The following is a 25,730-nucleotide window of genomic DNA, read 5'->3' as shown; positions in this document are numbered from 1 at the left end:
TCATCTTGGATAAGTTTGTTGCCTAGGAAAACCTGAAACTGAAGTGTAAATGAAAACAAGACATTTGCACAAACTTGAAAAGGTAGCTGGACCTAATTTTGAAAATACTGAAAATAGAACCTGATATTCACATTACAGTGAGTTGTGAGACTGAGGTCTGTGCTACATCTGTCCTGGAATCACTTCAGTTTATCCAGGAAACAGTATATTCATGTAATGTTCAGGCACTTTGGCATGTGCTTCACGGTTAATAAACCCATCATGTGTTCTATCATGTGAGCTTTCTAAACCAAAGGTGACTGTAAATGCTCTCCAGACACTATACACCTGAAGAATTAATGAAGCATGTGTGGAGTTGCCAGATCCCTTTCAAACAGAGCCACAGCATATGTTAATACCCTACATTTCTGAGTTGACTGTTCATAAATATTCAGATATCTATCATTTAGATCAGAGCATACTGAGAAAGTTCTCTTTCTACCACCAACAAACGCTTCACTAATGTGCACCGATACACAAAAACTACAACAAACCTACCTTCAGGAGGTGCTGATTTATCCATTTTGTAAAAGTCTTTTTCTGAACTCGGTCTCTTTCATCTGAAAAACAAGAGGGATTGATGTTAGAACTGATTTCAGACTGTTGCTAAATCATTTCTAGCATTGACATCATATCTGGTCATCTCTTTTCTTAAAATAATATTTCCAACAAAACCATTAAATGCTCATAGCTAGTCATGTAGAAAAAAATTAATAACTTTGAAATAAATCATATTTTTTATATAAATACTCACATTATATGTCCAATACATGCATTATATATTCATTATACTTGACCTTTCATAATTTAATGTATAATTGAATAAATGTTGTGAAAGCTTAAGTTTTATATATATTTTAAGTTGTATTTAAATGTTCACATTTCAACAACAAATTGGAGTACAAACATAATTCAAATCATTAAAATGTTGATATAAAAACTGCCTTACGTGTAATTTACATGTTTGTATACAACCCAGTTATTATTTGAGTGTTAATTCTTAAATAAGTTTTATTAATTAATAGACTATTAAATTAAATTTTAAATAAAATTAAAACTTTAAAAATAATTCTGGTACATCACAACATTATTATTATTATTATTATTATTTATTTATTTTTGTTTTGTTTTTTCAAAAGAACAAGACTTGTGAATGAAGTGATCTCTCAGTATATACATTGTACAGAAAGTGCATGAAAATGCCTTCTATGTAAATGGCTTTAGATGAAAACATGATGTCTGTACCCATCCTGCCTTTAGATTTAGGAGCGCTGATGTAAAAATACTAATGTTGTCTGGCCTGGCAGGTTTCTGTAATGTTATAATGCTCTGTTTCTATTTCTGGACAGCATATTATGAAAGCTAACTACAGAAAAAGACTGAATCCCAGTCAAGTCTTCCTTCCATTACACAGCGCTCCCAACCACAGTATTTTGTTTCCCCTGTCCATGACAACAGACGGGCCTGCGTCACACAGCTCAGCCGCGAGACTTTTAATAAAACAGCAGCATAATGGAAATGTAAGTAGTACATATTTCAAAACCCATCAATGAACAGTCATTTTCATATAAAAAAGAAAGTAACTTGTGCTTAGCATCATGCAGATGTTTCAAATCAGACACGATCACGGTCATCATTATCATTATCATCACTTGACCATTTGTTCAATGTTGCACATAAATATTTGGAAAGGCCCTGTATCTGTTCTCTAACAGAGACCCTGCGGTGCAGAAAACCAGCTGAGAACCGAATCACTGTCTGTCAATTAAAGCAGAGACACGACCTCAAACTAATCTGAAAACTGACACTCTCTGAGCAAATGTGTGTGCTGTTTGTCTGTGCAAACTTGTGCTGCTATGCATCTGCTAGTGTGTGCTAACAGTCCCCAGTCAAGTCTCTATGATATTCCGGTATATAGTTATGGTTTTCTCCTTCAAATGTAGTTGTATGGATCTTATGTGCATTATTTTATCATCCATCAGATGAAAAGTATGATCACTCAGTAAAGTAACAGCACACCTCGCCTCAACAAGAAACATGATTTAACCCTTTGATGCACTAAATGGGTCTAAAGTGACCCCGACTGAGTTTATAGCTTTCAAAGAAATTAAATTCATCATTCAGAGTTCCAGGAATTCCTCAATGAACTTGTTTTTGATCATCTCATATTCTTATTTTTTATTTCTTACTTTTTGAATAAAAATCGTTTTTGTGTCACTACCCTTCTAATGCACAACATGGGTCTAAAATGACCCGTATTCATTTCCTATGTTATTTCAGTCATGGTTGAGTGTTTCTTTGCTGAATCTTTAAAAGAAATACATTTTAAAATGAATTATTCCAGGTATTCATTAAATATCTTGTTTTTGATTTCCACAAATCATTATGTTTATTTTTCCTTTCTTCACTTTATAAAAAAACAAAACAAAAAACAGTTTTTGTAATTCTACATAACTTTTACACATATGGGTCAAAAATGACCCATAGAGAAACCTTTGATTATTTGCTATTTTTTTGTAAGTAGGAACATACAAACCCGATTCCAAAAAAGTTGGGACACTGTACAAATTACGAATAAAAAAGGAATGCAATAATTTACAAATCTCATAAACTTATATTTTATTCACAATAGAATATAGATAACATATCAAATGTTGAAAGTGAGACATTTTGAAACGTCATGACAAATATTGGCTCATTTTGGATTTCATGAGAGCTACACATTCCAAAAAAGTTGGGACAGGTAGCAATAAGAGGCCGGAAAAGTTAAATGTACATATAAGGAACAGCTGGAGGACCAATTTGCAACTCATTAGGTCAATTGGCAACGTGATTGGGTATAAAAAGAGCCTCTCAGAGTGGCAGTGTCTCTCAGAAGTCAAGATGGCAAGAGGATCACCAATTCCCCCAATGCTACGGCGAAAAATAGTGGAGCAATATCAGAAAGGAGTTTCTCAGAGACAAATTGCAAAGAGTTTGAAGTTATCATCATCTACAGTGCATAATATCATCCAAAGTTTCAGAGAATCTGGAACAATCTCTGTGCATAAGGGTCAAGACCGGAAAACCATACTGGATGCCTGTGATCTTCAGGCCCTTAGATGCCACTGCATCACATACAGGAATGCTACTGTAATGGAAATCACAACATGGGCTCAGGAATACTTCCAGAAAACATTGTCGGTGAACACAATCCACCGTGCCATTCGCCGTTGCCGGCTAAAACTCTATAGGTCAAAAAAGAAGCCATATCTAAACATGATCCAGAAGGGCAGGCGTTTTCTCTGGGCCAAGGCTCATTTAAAATGGACTGTGGCAAAGTGGAAAACTGTTCTGTGGTCAGACGAATCAAAATTTGAAGTTCTTTTTGGAAAACTGGGACGCCATGTCATCCGGACTAAAGAGGACAAGGACAACCCAAGTTGTTATCAGCGCTCAGTTCAGAAGCCTGCATCTCTGATGGTATGGGGTTGCATGAGTGCGTGTGGCATGGGCAGCTTACACATCTGGAAAGGCACCATCAATGGTGAAAGGTATATCCAAGTTCTAGAACAACATATGCTCCCATCCAGACGTTCTCTCTTTCAGGGAAGACCTTGCATTTTCCAACATGACAATGCCAGACCACATACTGCATCAATTACAACATCATGGCTGCGTAGAAGGAGGATCCGGGTACTTAAATGGCCTGCCTGCAGTCCAGATCTTTCACCCATAGAAAACATTTGGCGCATCATAAAGTGGAAGATGCGACAAAGAACACCTAAGACAGTTGAGCAACTAGAAGCCTGTATTAGACAAGAATGGGACAACATTCCTATTCCTAAACTTGAGCAACTTGTCTCCTCAGTCCCCAGACGTTTGCAGACTGTTATAAAAAGAAGAGGGGATGCCACACAGTGGTAAACATGGCCTTGTCCCAACTTTTTTGAGATGTGTTGATGCCATCAAATTTAAAATAAACTTATTTTTCCCTTAAAATTATACATTTTCTCAGTTTAAACATTTGATATGTCATCTATGTTGTATTCTGAATAAAATATTGAAATTTGAAACTTCCACATCATTGCATTCTGTTTTTATTCACAATTTGTACAGTGTCCCAACTTTTTTGGAATCGGGTTTGTATTTACTGCAGAAAACTATTCACCTGCCCCACATTTCACAACTCAATATGGCTGTTTTTGTATAATTGATGCATTTAGTCTTATTTTATAATTTATTACCACAGAAAATACTGTGGACGATAACTGGACATAATATTTGAGCGTTAGGCTAAGGTTACCTTGACCTTGAAATGTCCAATACTATTAACTAGCTTGTTGTTGACATATTCTATATTAGCTAACTAATGTTAGCTAGGTCAACAAAATAATAGTCAAAATAAAATAATATATACAAGTATATATCATTGCTGTCAGGCAGAAACCTTGTATCTCCATATTTCATCATTTTTATTTTTTTGTCATATAGAAGTGCTATTGGTCTCCCTTTAAGTCTGTCAGTGTTTCTGAAAAGTAATGGTTTTGGACATACAAGGTTTCTGTCTGACAGAAACAATATATAATCCGTGTGTACATGGATCAACTGCTTATTATGCATTTGAACATTTTTCTTTTGATTTTCTTTATCTAGAGTGTTAGTATGGCTGATCCCAGAGATTCTAGATTAACGGCTGAAATGTTTGTCGAGATGCTGCATGATGAGGAAGATCAGACAATTCTTAGTCCTGATTCAGAGTCTGACATTTCTGATGCTTATGACCTAGACTATGTGCTACAGGGTCAATCTGGAGTTGTGTGTGTAAATGCAGCTCTCCTAGATGAAGAAGACTCTGTGATGACACTGAAGACTTGTCTCTGAAGAGGAAATTCAAACTCTATCCAATAGCTTGAGTAAAAATGGTTTGCACCTACTCATGTAAGCAGAGAACACGGAGGTTGCCCATGGTTCTGTGGTACAATGTACTGGATGTTACCACCCTCAATGCCTACACCAGGGAAACCAATGTTGGTCCTGGAGAGCCACAGTCCTGAAGAATTCAGCTCCAACCCTAATCAAACACACCTGAACAAGCTGAAAAGCTAGAGGCAGGTGAGTTTTTAATATCAAGGTTGAAGCAAAACTCTGCAGGGCTGTGGCTCTCCAGGACTGACGCTGACCATCCCTGGCCTACACCAACTTCACTGCACAACACCCTGATAACACGGCTGGTGTCGCCAATGCATGGCAGCTATTCACAAAGGAGTTGGTCAAAGAGCTTGTCGTGCCACATATGAAGAGGTGTTTGGAGGGTACACCCCACCTTCAAAACCATATTACAGAGGCAATGGGAAGATGTGGGATAAAAAACAAAACACAGCCACCTCCCGGCCACAGGTATACATCAAACAGAGTGGTCAGTCGAAGAGGAAGAGGTCCAGGATCTGGTGTTCAATGTCAGGCCTGTTTGCAAGGAGCACAAACCTGTAGTTGTCATTTCTGAGGCATGTAAGCACTGAGATGTGAATTTGATATAGCGCTGTTGTCACGAATTCAGCCTCTGTGGCTCCCTCCGCTCACCACCAGAGGGCACCGTCACCTGAGTACTAACCATCATTGGACTTCATTTCCCACATGCCCCGTACCTGTGGCTGATTTCACTCACAGGTGTTTCCCATTGACTCTCAACTACTTAAACTGTTCTCCCAGCTTCCTCATTGCGAAGTCTTGTCTTGCCATGCAAACATTTCTGAGCGTTTATGCCGTGTGTGATTTTCCCCGTGTATGACCTGGACTGTTTACTGGACTCTGATTCTCTGCCGCCTGCCTATTCTGATTCAATCTGCCTTGTCATTTGATTATCCTGTATGTTTGCCTCCTGCCCTGATCTCTAGCCTGAACTCTGACTTTGATTCTACCTTATCTACGTTGTGTTTGAAGCCCGTGATTGAACTCTGCCTGTTTGACTTGCATTCTGTTTTAATAAAGCTGCACATGGATCCTAATGTCACTGACTCCTCGTTACAGCTGTACCTGTGTGATTAGGCCTGTCACGATAACAAATTTTGCTGGACGATAAATTGTCCAAGAAATTATCGCGATAAACGATAATATTGTCGATCTGAGACCATTTTCATCTAGAATAATGATAATGGCATAATAATGCACATACACCTTTCAAAATTCAATAAACGTTTATTTCCAAAGACTATTTAACACTGAAAATGGAAAACATTTTAAATATCCACAATAACAATGAACAAAACAACCAAAAACAATAAAAGTGTTTTTTAGGTGCATGTGCATGTTTGTTGTGTTACCGGTTTTAGTCGATACTGTTTTAAAACAAATGCGACATACCGGCTCGCTCAGGTTAAGTGGTTCACCACGGTCATTCAGTTTGAATCCGAAGTGCTCCCACACTGCAGCTGTCGCGTTTGGCTTTGAAACCAGTTCCATGCCACAACTTGCGTCTCGTCTTTTCGCTCTTCTCTGCAGTCGCCTCAAGCACTCCCGCCTTCCCACACAAAGTCCATGTGACTGACAAGCGCCGCCTCCCCACACAAAAGACAATGCAACTGACAAGAGGGTTCACTTCTACTACGCTAAGGAAACGAGAGTTGTCATTCAGTCGCGGATAACAAAGAAGTATGCAAATGAAATTATCGCGGCTGGAAAAATTATCGAGGTCATTTTTTTTTATCGTGCGATTAATCGATTTATCGACTATCGCGACAGGCCTATGTGTGATTTTATTTTATCTGTTCGGTCACATTCACTACAATTAACTACAGTTGCACAAAAGACAGTTCAATTTCAGTGTTATCTGTTATCAGTGATATGGGTAAATTATGTGTGACAAAATGGTAAATAAACATATTTAAAGTGTTAAATGTGTTGGCCTAAATAACTGCTAAAATAATTATTTTAACAAAATGTCTTTATTCTTTTGTTTTTTCATTCTTGCATAGATGGGTCATTTTTGACCCATGTGTGTAAACTAAATATTAATTTGTGGTCATTGTAAAATTATATTTTGAATATTCATGGATCATGGAATTTATAGATCAGGGAAAATTAAATGCTGAAATAAACTGATTCCAAAAGATAAGAAAATGCCCAGCGAAGCATGAAATAACATAGGAAATGAATATGGGTTGTGCCATGTTGACCCATGTTGTGCATTAGAAGGGGTTTTTATAGCGTGTGCATCAAAGGGTTAAGATATTGCAAAGATTAACATAAAAGATTTGAAAATGTGGTGTGATGTGACACGCCATGTTTAATATGAATTGTCCGTAATGATTTAATGATGATTTTAAACTAATGTCTAATTTCCCATGTTGTTTTAAGTTAAAAAAAATTTCAGCTAATATTTATATTTTGTTTTATTTTACTTCAGCTTTATTTTAATTAACAAAAAACATATTTAATAGTTTTCGTTTTATTTAACTAAATATACTGACTAAATAAAAAAATATATTTTAAATGCTACAAGACAACATTTTACGCTTGCTTGAGGTGGTTTTTGACTTGTGCAAAGAAGGGTTAATGTGAATAATGGAAGATGGAAATGCATTCGCGGAATAAATTCCACCATGCGCATCAAAAAAATGCATGTGACTTTGCGTGTTGTGACGGCATAACCTGACTAACCAGAGAGCCGATCTCATTGCACAGCATCTAAAATGTTGTTATGGTCATTCTGAAATGCCCAAGCAAAGTCTGTCATCAAAAGTATTTCTGTATTATTGTCTTACATGACTATGTCCCCAAACAGCAGCATCCACCTCCGAAAGCAATAAATGGCCATGGTTTCATCTGCTCACTCTGTGGCGCAAGTAATTTAATATATATGAGAATTATTGTACTCAGTGGCTTCTCCTACTTTTCTTAGTGATATTTAGTGCCAGTTTATCAGGAATTGGCGATTTTGTTCTCTTTGACTCTTTGGATGCAAACGGTTCTTATTCGTAAATGTAATATTTCAATTTTGAGTTTGGAATAATAAATTCACAACTTTGGATGGAAACCCAGCTAATATATATACATATATATAGTGCTGTCAAATGATTAATCGTGATTAATCACATCCAAAATAGATTTTGTTCACATAGAATATGTGTGTGTAGTCTGTATATGTATTATGTATATATAAATGCACACACATGCATGTATACATACAGTATTTAAGAATATATATACAGTGTCTTGCGAAAGTATCCATACCCCTCCATGTACTTCACGTTTTATGTTGCTGCCTTATGTTAACTGCTTTAAATTACTTTTTTTTCTACATCAATCTACACTCCATACACCATATTGACAAAGCAATAACAGAATTGTCACAACTTTGTAAATTAATTACAAATAAACAAACTGAAATAAGTACATTGCATAAGTATTCATACCCTTAACTAAATATTTAGCTATAAAGTCTTTTTTGTTTGATGCGACAAGCTTTGCTCATCAGCATTTGGCAATCATCTGCTATTCTTTTCCTCACGTCTTCACTTCTCAAGCTCTGTCAGGTTGGATGGGGGCAGACACACATTTTCAGGTTTCTCCAGAAATATTTGATTGGGTTCAAGCTCAGGCTGTGGCTGGGCCACTCAAGAACATTCACAGAGTTGTGTATAAGTCATTCTTGCTGTGTGCTTAGGTTCATTGTCCTGTTGGAAGGTGAACCTTCCGCCCGTCTGAGGTTCTGAATGCTCTGGACTGGGTTTTCATTAAGGCTATCTCTATATTTTGGTGCACTGAGTTTTTCTTCTACTCTGACGAGTCCTTCAGCCCCTGCCGCTGAAAAATAGCCCCACAGCATGAGGCTGCTTCCAGCACACTTTACTTTTGGGATGGTGCTCTGCATGTGATGAGCAGTGCCTGCTTTCCTTCAAACATGATGCTTGGAATTGAGGTTCATCAGACCAGAGAATATTATTTCTCATAGTCTGAGGGTCCTTTAGATGTTTTTTTTTGCAAATTCTAAGTGTGTTTTCATTTGTTTTCTCTGAGGAGACGATTGAGTCTTGCCACGCTGCCATAAAGCCCAGATCGGTGGGGTGTTGCAGTGATGTTTGTCCTTCTGTAGATTTCTCCTATCTGTATACACGATCATGGAGCTCAACTAGAGTGACCATCAGGTTCTTGGTCACCACTCTAACCAAAGCCCTTCTTCATCAATTGCTCAGTTTGGGCAGAGGGCTAGCTCTAAGAACTTCTTCCATTAAGGGTAACAGAGACTACATGTTTCTGTGACCCTTCAATGCAGCAGAATTTGTTTCTGAAATCTTCCCCAGATGTGTGGCTTGACACAAACCTGTTTCTGAGCTCTACAGACAGTTCTTTTGACCCCAGGGCTTGGTTTTTGCTCTGATATGCATTGTCAGCTGTTGGACCAAATTCCAACTGTCCCAGATAAGGGTGTGAGTACTTATGCAATGGAATCATTCAAATATTAATAAATTTACAAAAAAAAATTTTTACAAAAAAAAATAAATGTTAAAAAAGATGTTGGCTTTACCATTATAATTTTCCTGATGTGGAAAAAAGTCATTTAAAGTAGTTTAACTTAAGGCAGCAACATAAAACGTGAAATAAATTAAGGGGTATTAATACTTTCGCAAGGCACTGTATGTATATATATATATATATATATATAATATCAGCCAATAAACTAAAACAGTACTATCATGCATACTTTAAAAAAACCTTGACATACATGAAAGAAACTGCCTGATTAGTTGTCACATCATATGTGGCGAGGACACATTGTTTGGCATTTTTTTCTAATCTTCATTCCCAATATGATCCACAGCTTGCCTTAGCAACACCACTAATTAATAACGCAGATCATGAAAGTGATGATGTGAGCCACTGTCAGTCACCTCAACCTGACAGGAACAGCCAAACATTGCAAATCTCGCTGTACTTTGACTCCTTCAGCACTGTCAGAGATAAACTCTGCCCCTAAGAGCATTACAACACAAGATCTGGGAAGTGGAAAGAAAACGAAAATCAATCTAAAAGCTTGGCACACTGCAGCAAAAGCAGGCAATCTGGCAGGAAGCTGAGGAAAGCTACTGACCCATGCAGCACATGAGCTCCACCAGCAGAGTGTCCCCCCTCATCAGACGGGCCGATCCCAGCTCAGGTGCCAGCAGCGGAGCGTCGTGCATGTCTGACTGCCACGTGAGTGTAAGAGCCGCAGCTGAAGTTGGGACTCTGCTGGCTTCCCCGCGAGGCAGCAGCTACTCCCTTGCTTTTCCTCTCAGTATTCCCTCGCAACCGTCTCGAACGAGTCCCATCAGGTTTTCCAGTAGCACGCAGTGAGTAACAGGCTCCACCACATGGTGAATGTTTACATAAGAACAGCGAGCTGGAGTCTTCACTGCAGTGAGTTACTATATTGCTGAGCAATATATTCAGTGACACGTTCTGCACAGCGCTCCTTTGTGAAGCAGCAATGAACAGGCACGGTTCTTTGAGGAAATAATGATAGATTCCATTTATACACAGCACCACGGCTAAAACTTGCCACTCCATTTCTGAGTGTTCAATCCCATTCTGTACACACAGACTTTTTCAGTCATTTATGGAAATTTCAAATTCACTCCTAAAAATTCAGTTACAGTAGCATTTACAGTGTGTTGCATTTTTAACACACTGTTAGCTTAGATAATTTAGAAGTTTCATCTGGTATATAGTTGAGTATCATCAGCATAACAATGGAAACTAAACCCGTATTTTCTAATAATATTACCAAGGGGCAACATATATATTGAAAATAGCAGAGGGCCTAGGACAGATCCTTGTGGCAATCCAGTAAAGTACGGAGTGCCACAAGGATCTGTGTTTTTTGTTTCCAGGGCCCCTCATTGTCCAACACAATATATTCAAAGGCCCCCCTCAATATACACTAATTAGGGATGTAACGATTACCGGTTTAACGATAAATCATGATAAAATTCCCCACGGTTAGTATTACCGTTTCATATTTTAATTATCATTAAAACCGTATTTGATTACCGCGATCTGAACAACTCACGATAGATAAATACTGTCCAGCATAAAGCAGAGTGTAACAGTCTCACGAGCGCACAGCAGCAGAGTTTCATTCTGAGTGAAAACAGGGCGGAAAAGCTGGGAGGTTTTAAAAGAGTGCTGAGGGAATTATACAAATGAATATATCAATGAATTAACTATATGACTGTACCTCTGAAGGATCTGACTGTCTTCAGAAACGATTCGATGGCATTTTGTTTTCATCTTAGCTCCATGTAATACCTAAAGGAAGTGTTTTTAAACACAATACTGCTTTGTTCGCGGAGTTCACGGGAATCAGCTGTAATTCAGCTTTTCCGTATAAAGCGCCACCTGCTGTCAGAGAGTGGATTTACAGACACTTATTTACATTCAGCCTGTGTGCAGTTTCTGTCTGGCCAAAAAACGGACCAAATTTGCATGACCTATTTAAAATAAATGTACATTTTAACCGGTTGATGAAAAACAAGCTTATGTGGATTCTACACATTTAAACAATTCAGATAAGCGATACAGAATTATTTATGGAGCAGATAAGTGGATAGAGAGTTGGACTTGTAACCTGAAGGTTGTGGGTTCGAGTCTCAGGTCCGGCAGGGATTGTAGGTGGGGGAGTGAATAACCAACACTCTCTCCCCCCTCAATACCACGACTGAGGTGAGACCCCTAACCCCCAACTGCTCCCCGGGCGCCACAGCATTGGCTGCCCACTGCTTCGGGTGTATGCTCACTACTGTGTGTACACTTGGATGGGTTAAATGCAGAGCACTAATTCTGAGTATGGGTCACCATACATGGCCACACACCTCTTTCCCCCCTCCCCTTCCCCTTATTAATCAATTATCATTTTGACTTAACTCTTTTCTTTAAAGGCTGAAATGTGAGGTTTACCTTTATATGAAACTTTTTCAAAGTTTTATTTGAACATTTACATTATTTATTTGAACATGCTATTAAACTGTTGTCAGTCAAGTTGTCATTTAAAATCCAGACCTCATTGGTAATGTTATTGTTTTAGTGATTATGCAAACAAAGTCATTTTATTTGCTGTTTGTTGATTTTTAAGTATAAAACTTGGTGAAGTGATTTATGTATCGGCACTTTTTGAACATCTCCAGCACATTTTAACAATACCGTGATAATACTGATAACCGTGATAATTTTGGTCACTATAATCGTGATGACAAATTTTCATACCGTTACATCCCTAACACTAATACATTTCTAGTATTTCTGCTGTAATTATGACCAAGCTGTTCTTTTTTTAATACAATGAATTAACATGGTTAATTAATTTATAAAGTTAAATAAATAAAAAGCAATAATAAAGAAATAAATAAAATACAATATTATATTTTTTGTTTGTTTTGCATTTTATTTTGATTAGACTTTGGTTTTTTTCATCTATTAATATAATATTAATAATTGATGACATTTTAATAATCGTTTAAATAACAATAATTTATTAATCATCCAGGCCCCCAAGGCATTAAAGTCATTCTGTCATTATTTATTCACCATCACATCAATCCAAACATGTATGATTTTGCTTCTTCTGTGGAACACAAAACAAGGTATTTTGAAAGATGTTTATACACTGTGTAAAAAAAAAAACAGTTGAGACAACTTAACATTTTAAGGCAACCAGCTTCAGCAGATTTTTGAGTTTTCTCAACTTGTAGTTTTAAGTTTATACAACAAAAAGTTGAGAATCTCGTACAAAAATAAGTTGAGAGAACTCAGAAATCTGCTGAAGCTGGTTGCCTTAAAATTTTAAGTTGGCTTTTTTTTTCTTTTTTCTTTTTTTTACAGTATACTGTTTTTGTCCATACAATGACAACATTGAGCCCCAATGACTTTCACTGTATGGACAAAAAAAAAAAAACATTAATACATAAACAAAAATGTTCACACTGCCTTTCTTCACTGTAGTTTCTTCACCAGGCCTGCGGTCTGTCCATACATTACAGTCCAGAGACTGCATGCCGTTCAAAAGCACCAGTTTAAAAAGCATACACAAAACATAGTGCTTCTCTCAGAGCCGTGCCACAAAAACAATGCTTTGCGTCCAACATATAAAGAGCTGTTGTGTTCAGGTTCAGTCTGGGTCACGACCCAATTCTGTCCCCACTGTCACTTCTCTACTGTTCTGTCCAACACAGACAAAAAACCTGCCGCATCTGTCAATGGCTGTTTATTAAAAACTTAATGCACAATAATAGGTCTCTAATCTTTTGCCAAAAAGTATCTAACATAAAATGCTGTTGGTATCTTTTTTCTTGGTTACAGTCATGAGATGTCAACCACTTCAAATTTAGAACATAATCCTGCATTCCTGCAAACATAAAATGATTTTGTAGGAAATTTACTCACGCATTTAAAAGTGATTGTAGATTCTCTAACATTGCGTTCTGCTACATCAAAGCATTTTATTTTTTAAATAATCAGCTATTCACTTAATATATTCTTGTTGTGGTCTAAAATGATTCAAATGCATGTCCGTGGGTCTTGCATTTAAATAATATTAGCAGCAAACATCTTGAGGCAGAAGCTTTCCTGAGGAATGAGGTACTGATGAGATAATAATAATAAGAGAACGGCGCCCCCTTCAGGATACAAAAATCCATGTATTCTGTCTTTTTTGATTAAAGCATTCTTCCACATACTGAACCAATGAGTCAACTGTCCATAAAACTCAGATAAACTTGCTGAAAAGATTTCAGGAGACAATAACTAGGCTATTATCAAAGTAAACTGGCGTTAAAGGTCACTAACTCTCATAAATAGCTCATTTTACAGCTCAAGACTTCATTGGGGCCACAGTGACTCTTGATAGTTTATTTGACATTTCTCCAGTCAGAGTCTTTGTGAAAGTAAACAAGCCCACGCCTGACGACAAGTAATAATCAGAGAATGATGACTAAAGCTGTTTTATTGCTTATCTCACTGCACACAGATCACTTATAAACACATTACGGTCCATAAATCACAGGAGGCTGAAGAGGCGTGAGGTGACTGATGTTTGAACACGAGAGGACAAAAAATGTTCCTGAATAGCTAAACTGTTTCAAACAAGTCTCTTTAAAAGAGTTTTTTTTTATAATAAAAATGCTCCAATGCCATTACCACGTGGTGCCGCCAGTGGTGCAGAAATGAAACGTTTCACTTTTACAGAGTGATAGCGTGTGTTTGAAATGCCTGACACGCATCCCACATCGAAGGAGATATTCATCACATTTTATCCGGCCAGAACAAAGACCTTGCGTATTCAAGTTACAATATCCAGTAAAGCTTTTAAAAATGATAAACAGCTTCAGGATACAACTTGTTTGAGGTAAAAAAAAAAAAACTGAAAAAAAAGCTGAAAAAAAACTACAAGATGTTACCCCAGGTGACCTTTCCTCTTCAAGGAAAAGAATAATGGTGGTATATGATGACAGTAATACGTAATACAGATAGTCACAGAAGTCATAAAGAAAAAAAGCTTATGTGTTAACCACGACAAAACCTCAGATCGGAATGGCACAACCTTACATTATCTCCACTAACTTTAGAAATTTGTCAGCAATCCAGCAAAATCTAAATTCTGTATATTTTTAAGGACCATTGAGGTAAATATCACTTTTATGGCAACTGAGAAAACTCTAAAACTCTAAAATGATTATGATTAAAGCTGAAAATTAAAAAAAATATATATATATTGTGACGAGTCGGCTGCCTCCCCCCTGTCCATCATCACCACCCCGTCCCGTATTCGCCGCCCTTCACCAGGCTCCCGACGGGAGTGGGTGTGTGAGAGAGGAGGGGCGCTGAACACCCAGGGCTGGCGGCGTGTGACGAGGCGCACCTGATGTGAATAGAGCCTCATCACTGCCGCTGTTTAAACGCCGAGCGCGCCTCTCCTCGGGAGACCGGTCTCAACCCCGTGCATGGACGCTGGTGTCCTCGTGGGTCCAGGAAGGGAGCATCGAGGAGGACTGCCTCCCGTTAGGCAGCTGATGGGCCAGGATGCCGGGCCGTCGAGTCCCCCAGAGATGCCGGGACCATAGCAGATGGAAGGAGCCGCGCAAGAGACGCCGCCGCCACTAGCTCGCCCGGCCCCAGGAGGGGAGCGCGTGGGGCCACCGGACTCCGCCCCTTCCCTGGACCCTTCCCTGACGAACACCACCCTCCTTCACTAGCCCCGCGGCACAGCGAGGACACCAGGTTCCCCATTCCTTTGGACACTTTATTTTTTCCCTTTATTTGTTTAATAAAAACCTCTCCGAGGCTTGACGCCACACCCACTGTGTCTGTCGTTTGCTCCTCCTGCCACAATATATATATATATATATATAATAAGGTCACAATGCAACAACAAAAATATATGTATTTTGGGTGAGCACGAACATTTTAGGTTTAAAAAAATGAACCTCTAATTTTTTGTCTGGTTGGTACTTTCGGTTAACTTATTAAAACGATTTCAGTACTTTCAGCTTTTCTACCATTAGGAATTTGTGTGTGTGTGTGTTACAAAACGTGATAACAATCCCATGCAGTAATATTAAGCATAGAACTGTATTATGTGTTTTCTTGTTTTTCTCATCTTGTTGTACATTGCTTCTTCAGGTTTAATATGTAACCTCAAGGCTTTTCGCCTCATTAAGCACAATGTTCTTTCCTCAGTCAGTGAGCAAAGGACTTTGCATACAGTACAGTCGTACCATGTACAGAACATCCAGTGGACTGGGGAGGAAGTGCTGTCATGCACAACACAATACAGATCTCCTGTCATCACCGGCTGTGTGGTGTTTGTGCCAGTTATTGTGCCAATATTCATCTGAGCTCATAAGGGCGCTGCTTAATCCTTCCGTGAGAAAAATCTCATCACATGATCAAAGTTCACATGTATACAACATTTACAGTAATGTTCTGATATCATGACTGATGAGCAGGAGCGGTGTGGATTATAACTATGACCTCTGCACTCCCAGCATGCAACAGCCTGTTACTGGTCATTAATTAAACGTTTCATATTCAAAGCTTATTAAGAGCAACTTGCTTGATACTAATTGCAGGGATCGTCCCACTGAAGCAATCCAGGAGGTGGGATATTTTGACCTGGGACAGAATCCACCACCCAGATTGCACTAGCAAGCACCCAGAACTAGGAACCTTTGAGCTAGTAAAAGTTCCCACACCAAACCCATATGAGCAAACTTGCCGGCGTTTACTCATAATTATAGGTTGACGTGCTACACCTTTACGAGGATTAACACTGCATTCCTGACAATTTCCAATTTGAACAAGTGAGGTTTAGAAAAAGAATCTCGCTTTAAGTCAGACTTCCAACTAGTAAACGAGTACGGAAATCCAAAAACTCCAGTTTTGAGATGTGGCTCAAACCTGCTTGCTTATCTCGCGTTTCAAGCCAGCAATTTCGAGCTTCTGTTGTATTTGATTTTATTGCAATTGATACATTGTGTGAATGAAAGCCTAAATTAAATCTGTTTATCATTTAAATCAATTGTGCCTCTTATATGATACCCTTTTACGATGTCTTTATGAACTTTCTGAAGCTTGAAAATTTTGGTTGATGGACTTTCAATGGATGGACAACAATAAAAGAACAATGATGAAATCAGTTTAGCAAAGGTTTGGAAAGACAGGTGTGTCTCATTAGTTTGCAACCTGCAAACTAAACTGAACAATCTACAAAATACTAAAACACAGCTTATGAAATCTATAATGTACACTGATGTTGAAAAGTTTTTATTTTTAAAAAGGAAATTATTTTTCGGAAAAAAAAAGTATGCTTTTATTCATCAGAGACGCATTAAATTGCTCAAAAGTGACAGTAAAGACATTTATAATTTTGCAAAAGATTTCTATTTCAAATAAATGCTCTTATAAAACTTTCTATTCATCAAAGAATCCTGAAAAAAATGCATCATAGATTCCACAAAACTATTAAGCAGCACAACTATTTTCAACCTTGATAATAATAATAATGAATGTTTTGTGAGCAGCAAACCAGAACATTACAATGATTTCTGAAGGATCATGTGAATAAAATTTTAGCATATATTCACATAGAAAACAGCTATTTTGAATTACAATAATATTTTACAATGTTACAGTTTTTACTGTATTTTTAATCAAATAAATGCAGCCTTGGTGCGCAGAAGAGACTTACTTCAGAAAAAAAATTAAAAATAAATTAAAAATACCTTTTGAACAGTAGCTCATGTTCAGTTTTGATTTGATGTTAATGATATTTGATGTTAATTAGACAGTAAATGATACTGCAGGTGTACAGCAGCAGAGCAAATGCTTGCATTGCATGATTATCTTTGGACATTTGCTTGCCAGAAGACATGTTTGTTGACAACTGAACAACTGCAAAGCTAACAGGAGGGCTGGAGTTTTGTATTCTTCCATATGTCTGGCAATCGAACGCCTGTATGGCTGCGTTGCACATTTGAATTGAATGAAACAGAACACAGCAAGACTTTAAAAACAGAGAAATAAACACAAAAGGCCATTGGAGATAAACAGCAATTGACGTTCTTCTCATTCCACAGCTGTGAGAACACCAGAATGTGTCCCTCAGGCGAGCATGTGAAACATATTCATGAGACAGGGCCTAAACGCCTTCATATGGGCCAAACAAACAGCCTGAAGACCTGAGAGCTACAGTGTTACAAGATACACAATCACTTCTGTAGCATCACATCCAGTATCCAACGCAGCTAAAGCAATATGTGACCCTGGACCACAAAACCAGTCATAAGGGTCATTTTTTTAAAATTTGAGATTTATACATCATCTGAATAAATAAGCTTTCCATTGATGTATGGTTTGTCAGGATCAGACAATATTGGGCGGATTTACAAAATATCTTCATGGAACAAGATCTTTACTTAATATCCAAATGATTTTTGGTATAAATGTTTTTTTTTTATAATTTTGGCCCATACAATGTATTGTTGGCTACTGCTACAAATATACCCCAGCGACTTAAGACTGCTTTTGTGCTCCAGGGTCACATATGATAATGCATTTCAGTGTGATGTTAGTTTTAAACAAACCACCAAATCTAAGCAAGCAGCAGCAAACTAGTGCCTTTTATATCTAAATGTGCACTAAGTGTACACTGCAAGCGCCCTACATTATTGTTTATAATAGGAGAGATCTAGTTTTGTTGCATTGCACTTACTTTCAGTTTACAGTAGGTTGTATTTAACTGTATTTCTGAACTGTTTCATAGTTCCATGTAATAAATCCATACTTTTACCCAGTATTTATTTGCAATATATTGTTGTGTTTACCATAGTATTACCTTGTTAGCTCAGCAACATGCTAAGCAACTGCTAATGAGAATGTCAACAGCTATCCCTTTAAGTACGTTGTAAATATTAGTACATATTTATGGTAATTGTTCAGTATCATGGGAAACGTCAGATGTATTGCCATCAAAATATTCCACAGGCAGCGATTAGCCCTTTACACACCATACAAATACCACAGGACAAACTTTGCAAATGCTCACTTAGCATTTTGCAAAGCTACATTGGACTTACATGCCACCACGGTACTCATCAACATGAATATGATGCTTTCAGAGATTGTATTTTGTCAGAGAACACAGAAATGCTGAAAGTCTGTCAATGAGAAAGATGCTTTTTGGGTCCAGACGCTAAGCTAAGCTAAGCTAAACATCGGCTAGCTATACACTACAAACCGCCCATGTCTATGCCATTATAAGAGCTTTATCTTAATCAGGTTGGACGTCTCAAGCGGCCAGCAGAGCTCAGACTGGAGAGATCCATTAGCTCCAGGATGTTCTCAGACCAAACCTCCTCTCAGGCATGATTTAGAGGATAATCGTGTGATAAAGCTGCATGGTCAGAAGAGAGTTCGGATCACGCGACTGTGATGTGTATTGATTACCACCATTAGGACTCGAGCATTTAAGCTTAGATGTTATAATTCAACTCTCTGGAGAGATCGGCTATGACGATAGACCTTCCTGTGCATTACTGTCACAGAAAAGAAGAAACGCAAATAAACAGAGCTCTATTAAAAGCTGAAATCTTCATTTGATTAAAGGATCATTGATTTGCAGTGGACAGAAGAATCTAAACGCAGATTTGGGTTTCAAAAAGACAAGAAATCTTTCTGTATCTACTTGTTCAGGAGAATCATGCTGTACTGCTGAGTCACTGCTCTCGATTACTAATGAAAAATCCTGTTCAGTTTTCTTCCTCAATGGCTTATGCAGACGCGAGTTTAGAAGTTGCCTGATCAGAAATCCCTCTATTCTGCTGGCTAAGGCCATATTGTAAACTACTATTACTGTTTTTGCTGTATATTGTGCATTATATGAGAAATGTCGGTGTGCACAGATTAACCCAGATGACCTACTACATTTCCCAAAATGTGCAGTATCCCACAATACAATGTGCACAGCTTCACCTTTCGTTTCCAGCATAACAAATAAACTAAAACTCAGATCATTGAGAGTTCAGATAATTCTACACAAAATTGCACCTAATTAAGTGTTTCTGATAACTGACTCGCTGAATAAAACATTCAGCGTTATGTGATCACTGATAACAATATTGCATACTGCAGTCTGTTTTACACACTGATATAAGAGCAGTGATCAGTATTTAGTGTTTACTTCACCAAATCAACAAGTGCTGTGATAATATCCCATTCTGAATAGAGTAATTGTCTTACTTGTAATTGTATTGCATTAAGGAATTTCTTTCATGTTAATTAGTAATACATTTATTTATAGTGTTCAAATGTAAAAAAAAATGTAAAAAATGTATTAATATATATAGAGATTAATCATTACTAAATTGATCAATTAATAAATGCTGTAAAAGTGTACTACAATACTCTAGAGCCCCAAATTTATTATTTATTATTTTTTCCCCATTGTAATATTTCTAGATTCAATTTGAATGGTTAAATAAAATTGTATTAATCAAAAAACATGTCTAATTATTAATTGATATTATTAAACTTATACAATTTAACAATTAATTTATTGTTAAAGTTGAACAAAAATAAAATTTTTAGGGGCCTACAAATTCCATTTAGTTTTCCCCCAAATTCTTTATTATTTTTTATTCAAATTATTTTCCCCCACACTATTTTCCTCCATTTTAATATTTTTGTACAACAGATTTCAGATCATTTAATATTAAAAATCAAAAAGCATGTCTAATCAATTGAATTAATAAATTCATCTTACAATAATTGGGTCCTATGAAATGTTGTTTTTTTTCAGAAATGCAGTGCTATCTTTTTTATTATTTCATAGATTTATGATTTCATAAAAAATGTATTATGAAAAATGGTTGATAAATCAAATAACATTTTTTACAACAAAGGGTTTTCATTTAATCGATAAAAAAAATGAGTGCACTGTTTTTGTCTAACTACATAGCATGGGAAAAGGTGCTGTATTGGAAAGATGATCATAGTCATAATCAGTGTGTTCTTGATAAAGTCCACCTTCCTGAGGCTGTAGCAGGTCCCAGCAGAGCATCTGCTGCATTGGGTGTGTTTCCTGCATGAGTGTCGAGGGGCGGAGCCATGACTAACCACATGACCTCACTCACACAAAGCTGAGCTGTCTGGAGCAGGAGCAGGAGCTGGAGCAGGGAGCGGCCCGCAGACCGAACAAAGTCCCCATGACAACCGGACAGCACACTCGCTAACACACACTAACAAGAAACTGTTACTTCATCAAGCAGTCAGTGAGCATTATCCTCATTTGAATCCCTGCCCTCCTACTTTCTGTCCTGTTGCAACTGTTTTCCATTTATGCACAGAAACAGCTGGGAAATTCATCAGCAAGCCAGTCTTGATCACTAGCCAATGCATTCTTTGCACAAACCGTTTGCTCTCAAAGACAGCAAGTCTGCTGCTGATCATTGTTTTTAGTGTTGATTTAAATAAAATAACAAAGAAGAACCTGCACTAGCTATTGAGTTTTGGTGTCAGAATAAACGATGCTTGCATGAACATGGACTATTAATGAACTAATATTAATGTATTGCATGAACTATTAATGTATTTGATTTCTGAAAGCATGCTGCTTTGCCGGGAAGAGCATCTGCAGTTCCGTCGATGACTTCATGTCGTGCACAGCTGCCGGCCGATCCTCTGGGAAATGACATCAGACTCAGGAAACAGCTTCAAAATCAGAAGCCTTTTTTTTTTTTACCTCCCTATGTTTAAGATTATTTTAATAATTATATTGCAGTTAAATAATATCATCCTATTTTTTTCCCAGCATGCATGACATACAATACATAATAAATATGTATTGAGGTGCTACCACACTGTTAATCTGTATCAAATAAATTATTATTAATGATATGAAGGCAAAATATAAATAAAATAACATTGTAAAATAAAATAGTTTCACATGTGCAGTGTATCAAACAAAACAAATCAACATGATAATTAAAGATACGTATTGAGCACTAAATGAGATGAACAGACCACAGCATTAGTGATAGACTGATATATAAGACAGGCCAGTAAATATCAGATGATATTTCACCACTTTACACAATAGCAGTAGCATTAGATTTTTCTGCTGTCAGCCTATAACAGTTTCCGTTTGGAGCTGTTTTAATTCACTTACCTTACAGTCAATAGAATGCATTAATAAATTACAAAATATGAATACATATCAGTTTCTATAATTTAATTAATTCTATATCATACATATATATGTATATATTAGTGCTGTCAAACAATTAATCGCATCCAAAATAAAAGTTTTTGTTTACATAATATATGTGTGTATACTGTGTATATTTATTATGTATATATTAATACAAACAGATGCATGTATATATTTAAGAAAAATATGTTAATATATTAAATATATTTATATAAATATATAAATGTATATACATGCAAATATTTTCCAAATATATAATATATGTGTGTGTATTTATATATACATAATAAATATACACAGTACACAGACATATATTATGTAAACAATAGGGATGGGCGATATCTTATGGTTTGCGATATACCGGTAAAAATTCTGCCCACGATAATAACGATAAAGTCTAGTTGTTGACATATTTCTGTGCGCGACGGTGCGAAGCGAAGGCTGGACGTGAAATTGAGGAGTATATCGCTAAATGAGGAGCTCGAGCTCCTTTTACAGTCTGTAACTGTTTGGTTAGGGCTGTACAGTGCACAAAACATTGGTCTGAACAAATGTAGTACAGTAGCACGTGCGTGATACAGTTTTGCATGTGTATGAGCCTGTCTACAAACCTACTGTCCAACAAAGATATCATTTATCGATGTGCTTTTTCTCCAAATTAACTTAACATAGTCGAGTGTTTGATATATTTTTTATGACCAGACGTGGTTTCATATTACAGAATGATAGTATTATATACAGTGATAAAGGCAATATCGATTAGCATAAGAAATATACTTTCCTTATAAAAATACTGAAGATTGAAGAACACAAATAAAAAATATATTTTGTGCAATCGTATGTTTATTGTCTTCAAGTTTCATCAGTTAAAATTTCTCTATCTCGTGTTTTATTCAGCGATAACTGGACACCTTCATGGAGCGTTGTCAGTAGTATTACTTCTATGGATATGTGGAGTTTATGCGCAAGGACGTCCTCCGGCTTCCAGTATGAATTAAACAGTGTGTACTCAGCAATGATATATATATATATCAAACCTGTCTCTTTAACGTTGGATGCAGTTTCTCTCTATTTTCAGTATGCAGTCATTTGTACATTATTCTTATCTCTTGTATTGCGGCTCTTATCATTACTATTCAGCCACTGGCAGACAAACAGAAAAGCAAGCAGATAGTCTGACTTTTGTTGTGATGTCGGGTTGGTTGAGCTGCTCAGACAAACAGAGCTTTTGATAGCAGCACAGAGTCACAGTATTATAGTTGTGTCTGCATATTAAGCTGAGATGAGACAGTATTTTCAGACCCCAAAATGCTGGACACTTCAGCTGTAGGTCCATGACGATCTCCTATCTGAATGAATGTCATTGATCTCATCACAGCCTTGTGATGCCACCGATCTCTCAATCTCCTCACAACTCTTATATAACGCCTCTCTGGGGGAACTGGTTGAGCTGACAGCAAAGATTTGTCACCGCTGCAGTGAAGCGGTGACAAATCAGTATAGTACATAATACAGTATAGTGATGGGGACACTATACTGTAAAAAGCACCGTCCTTCGGATGAGACGTTAAACCGAGGTCCTGTCTCTCTGTGGTCATTAATAATCCCATGATGTCCTTTGAAAAGAGTAGGGGTGTAACCCCGGCATCCTGGCCAAATTTGCCCATTGGCCTCTGACCATCATGGCCTCCTAATCATTACATTGATTGGCTGCATCACTCTGTCTCCTCTCCACCAGTAAGCTGGTGTGTGGTGGGCAACCTGGGCACTATGGCTGTCATCGCATCACCCAGGTGGATGCTGCACACTGGTGGTGGTTGAGGAGATTCCCCCCTTCTATGTAAAGCGCTTTGAGTACCCAGAAAAGCGCTATATAAATGTAACAAATTATTATTATTATTATTTATTATAATTTTTTTCTTATTAAAGTGATTTTGTCAAGAGCAGTTAGAGATTTTCTCTCTTTTGTTGTTTGATTAACATGAGTGACAGACAATGCTGTCACTTTAAGAGCTGCCTTGATCCAATATACCGTTACACTCGTTTTCTTTCTCAGCTGTTTGCTTTCACATAAGACCTACTGTGTTTACACGGATACTTGCAAAGACGGGAATTTTGACACATAAAAGTGTGTGTATTTAACCGTTGAAGGCCTATAAAGCAGCAAAAATAACTCCATTCAATACTCCTGCTCAGAAACAGTCCCTCAACAGCATGCACGTATCGAAATGAGTTCTCTTTCAATGCTGATTGTGTTTAAAAGACTTAAAATCACTTGTTTTTAAACCACAATGCTTAAAGGGGTCATCGGATGCAGAATTCACTTCTACAAGTTGTTTGAACTGAAATGTGTGTTGGCAGTGTGTGTACACATCCATCCTATAATGATGAAGATCCACCCAGTGGTTTTTTTTTTAAATATTGATAAATCATGACCCCTTTCTAAAATCAAGCCGTTGTCAGATGCTTGGCTGTGTGACATCACACAGACCCAGGCCCCTCCCACGATTGTTGATTGACACTGGCATTTTACCTTAGACCCGCCCTGATGAGCTGTAAACCCTCCGCCATTGTTTTGATGCTGGAGCAGAATGTCTTCTAAGCGATTGAGATATTCTGTTGTTGGATGTAATAATGAACATAGCAGTCATCAATTACTCCCGACATCTGAGCCGCTGAAAACGCAGTGGAGTACCTTTGTTTTTGAAGTGAACGCGCCGATTTGTGTTTGCGCGAATCATTTGTGATCCAGCTTCACCTACAGAAGAAGTAAGTATAATTTTTTTAATTAATCTTTGCAAATCGCCTTTCCTAATAATGTGCTAGTAAGTAAGTTTAACGATGATTGCGGCTAAAGTTTACAGTCTCTCAGAGAACGGCTCATCACCCCACGGAAGAGAGGGGCGGGGTCAGCAGAGCTCATTAGCATTTAAAGGGAAATGCACCAAAACGGCTTGCTGTAAACAGAGCTGTTTTTGACAGGTTAAAAGGGTGTTGTTTTACACTACCATTGAGAAATTTTAACCAAAGTATGTTATAGACTTTTTAAATCAAGACCCTAAAAAAATCATATTAAAACAATGGGCATCCGATGACCCCTTTAAAAACCAGTGCAAACGATACGTTTTCGTGACCATGTAGCACAGCAATGTCACATTATCATTTAACCGCGACAGAGACGATGGTCCAAAATCTCTACCGGTTGACAAATTTCCTGGTTAATCATGTCTACCAGTATATCGCTCACTTCTAGGTGTCTGCTGAAGTGCAGGTGAAGTGGAGTTTATTGTGGGTTGAGTGTCTCTCATAAGACTGGAGTGGAGCACTAATACACTGCTTACAAAATACTGTGAAGTGGACACTGCATAAAATCAACTAGGGTTGCACGATTTGGAGAAAAATAAAAAATAAAATTGTCGGAAAACCACAGGGAGCTGTTAAAGCTTTCCTTAATTTGGTTTATAGGTACTTCTCAAGTTTGGAGAGATGGTTGGCGCTTGTTGTGTTCCCAAAGCCATGTTATAAGAAACCCGAAATCAATATGCAGAGATGAGTTAATAAAAATGCAACATAATTCTTTTTAATTTCAAGATGATAACCTATTTAATTTTGATTATAAATATATCTTAACATCTGGCAGTCTTTTATGACTATAATGACTTGTGGTTCAATTCATCACACTGGAGACTGAAGGTCAAGTCAAGCGCATTGCATTGTGGGATATAATAGTGCTCTGTCATATACTGCATTTTGGCGAATAGGGTGAGGCAGGTTATCCAGATACAGACACAGCCTATGTGCACAAATGGCTTTTTATCCAAAGAAACAGAAATCAATTAATGAAACGGCAAAGAGAACTAAATTATCTACACACAGCTGATCACCATTAAAGCCTCTTTTCATCATGTTTGTGAACTGAGATCATCTGAGGACTACGACATGAACATTACCAAAGGCGATGTGAAGAAACAGA

The 25,730-nt window shown here is 37.4% G+C and overlaps 1 protein-coding gene across 1 annotated transcript in view; it reads right to left on the bottom strand.

The window, feature by feature from the left end:
* LOC306883957 (dystonin-like) overlaps positions 1–25,730 on the bottom strand; it is a 174,814-nt gene that overhangs the window by 133,495 nt on the left and 15,589 nt on the right. Inside the window, exon 5 of the mRNA XM_079439506.1 lies at positions 538–599. Coding sequence (XP_079295632.1) covers positions 538–599 — 62 coding nt within the window. The remainder of the gene's footprint in view (positions 1–537; positions 600–25,730) is intronic.

Source organism: Barbus barbus (assembly GCF_936440315.1).
Source record: "Barbus barbus genome assembly, chromosome: 18".
Taxonomy (NCBI): domain Eukaryota; kingdom Metazoa; phylum Chordata; class Actinopteri; order Cypriniformes; family Cyprinidae; genus Barbus; species Barbus barbus.
The sequence above is the reverse complement of the archived record's forward strand: the minus strand, read 5'-3'. Positions and strand labels throughout refer to the sequence as shown.